Source organism: Helobdella robusta (assembly GCF_000326865.2).
Source record: "Helobdella robusta unplaced genomic scaffold HELROscaffold_159, whole genome shotgun sequence".
NCBI lineage: Eukaryota > Metazoa > Annelida > Clitellata > Rhynchobdellida > Glossiphoniidae > Helobdella > Helobdella robusta.
The window spans coordinates 31,079-32,604 of NW_008703886.1; the positions used below are offsets into that span (position 1 = coordinate 31,079).

General features: G+C 31.7%; 1 protein-coding gene across 1 annotated transcript in view; it reads right to left on the minus strand.

Moving 5' to 3' along the window:
* Nucleotides 1-527: 527 nt before the first annotated feature.
* HELRODRAFT_92352 (hypothetical protein) overlaps nt 528-1,526 on the minus strand; it is a gene marked incomplete at both ends in the record, with an annotated part of 7,655 nt that continues 6,656 nt past the window's right edge. The window contains one exon of the mRNA XM_009015401.1: nt 528-827. Coding sequence (XP_009013649.1) covers nt 528-827 — 300 coding nt within the window. The remainder of the gene's footprint in view (nt 828-1,526) is intronic.

The following is a 1,526-nucleotide window of genomic DNA, read 5'->3' on the forward strand; positions in this document are numbered from 1 at the left end:
ATAGCGGAACATATTGGAAAAATTTCTATCTACGACATTAATTACTGAATCACATTAATTACTGAATCACATAGAATACTGAATCACATTAATTACTGAATCACATTAATTACTGAATCACATTAATTACTGAATCACATTAATTACTGAATCACATTAATTACTGAATCACATTAATTACTGAATCACATTAATTACTGAAAGCATCTAAACATAAATATTAATCGTCTTCATTAAAAGTAGCAAAAGTTGAAAAAATGTTCAGAGAGTTGGAACCAGTGTCAGGAGTGTGAGGATGATGAATGAAGGAGTCGCAGTTGACTCGCACACCCTCAAACACCACACAGGTTGCACAAATTTCACGGTGGAAAAGCATGGTTGCTATAAAAAGTTTGCTACTGCACGAATCGATGGTTAACTGTTGAATAGATTCACAGATGTAAAGCTTGCACGAAATATTCGAAATAATTTGAAGGATCTAAAAAAGTAGGATATATGAGATGAATAATATTAACAAAACATGCCCCTCACACGTTACGCTTCATCATCATCCGGCTGTAGGTGGGGTAATAACCTGCATAAATGAACTTACCTGAACCATACGGGCCATACGCGCCATTCACATTTTGATGAAAACAGCCATTGAACCAATTCCCTGATGAATAATATGAAGCACAATTAGTGGCCGTTCTATCGTTGTCCTGGTCGGGAGTTGAGAAATTCATCCCATTTTGAACTAAATTGGATTTTGGATAGTTCAAACCATCAAACCAATCCCCACGGTATCCGGAAACATTGATGGAATACTTTTCAAGCTCTGAATTTATCTGGGATTGTTTCAATGACTATATATTCATTAATTAACGATTGAAATACACAAACACATTTCTATTTTTATAACTTTCAACTAAACAAAAAATAAAATTTAATCATTGTTATTACTATTAGTGGTATTTTTATTGTTATTAATGTTATTATTATTTCTATTTGTGATAGTAGTAGTGTCAGACTGATTACAAATAAACTTCATTTAAATGAAGCAGTAACCATTAGACTAGATTATTCAGATATATTAACTATTTTTACCTACCATTATGCAGGGCTAAACTACTTGGTCCGGTTATATCAATTATAAAGTGGTGGAATACATATGATTATTACTACTTGACTGATGACTTAAGATCTGCATCATCTTTTAGACATTATAAATATTTAGTTTGTAATTACGTAACAAATAGAATTATACGATTGAACTTTTCTATAATAATTCTTGCTTGATTCCGATTGAAACAAATGGACCTATATGATTCAATTTCAGTTCGAATTTAATTTTTCTTAAATTATGTTCTATTGCGTGCCCAACAAGCCAAGGCCTTGTCTTTAAATGAAAAAATAAGCAGCAGCGGTTGTAGTAGTAATAGAAGTAGTAGAAGTAGTGGTAGTAGTAGTATTAGGAGTAGTAGTAGTAGAAGTAGTAGTAGTAGTAGTAGTAGTAGTAGTAATAGAAGTAGTAATATAAGTAATAA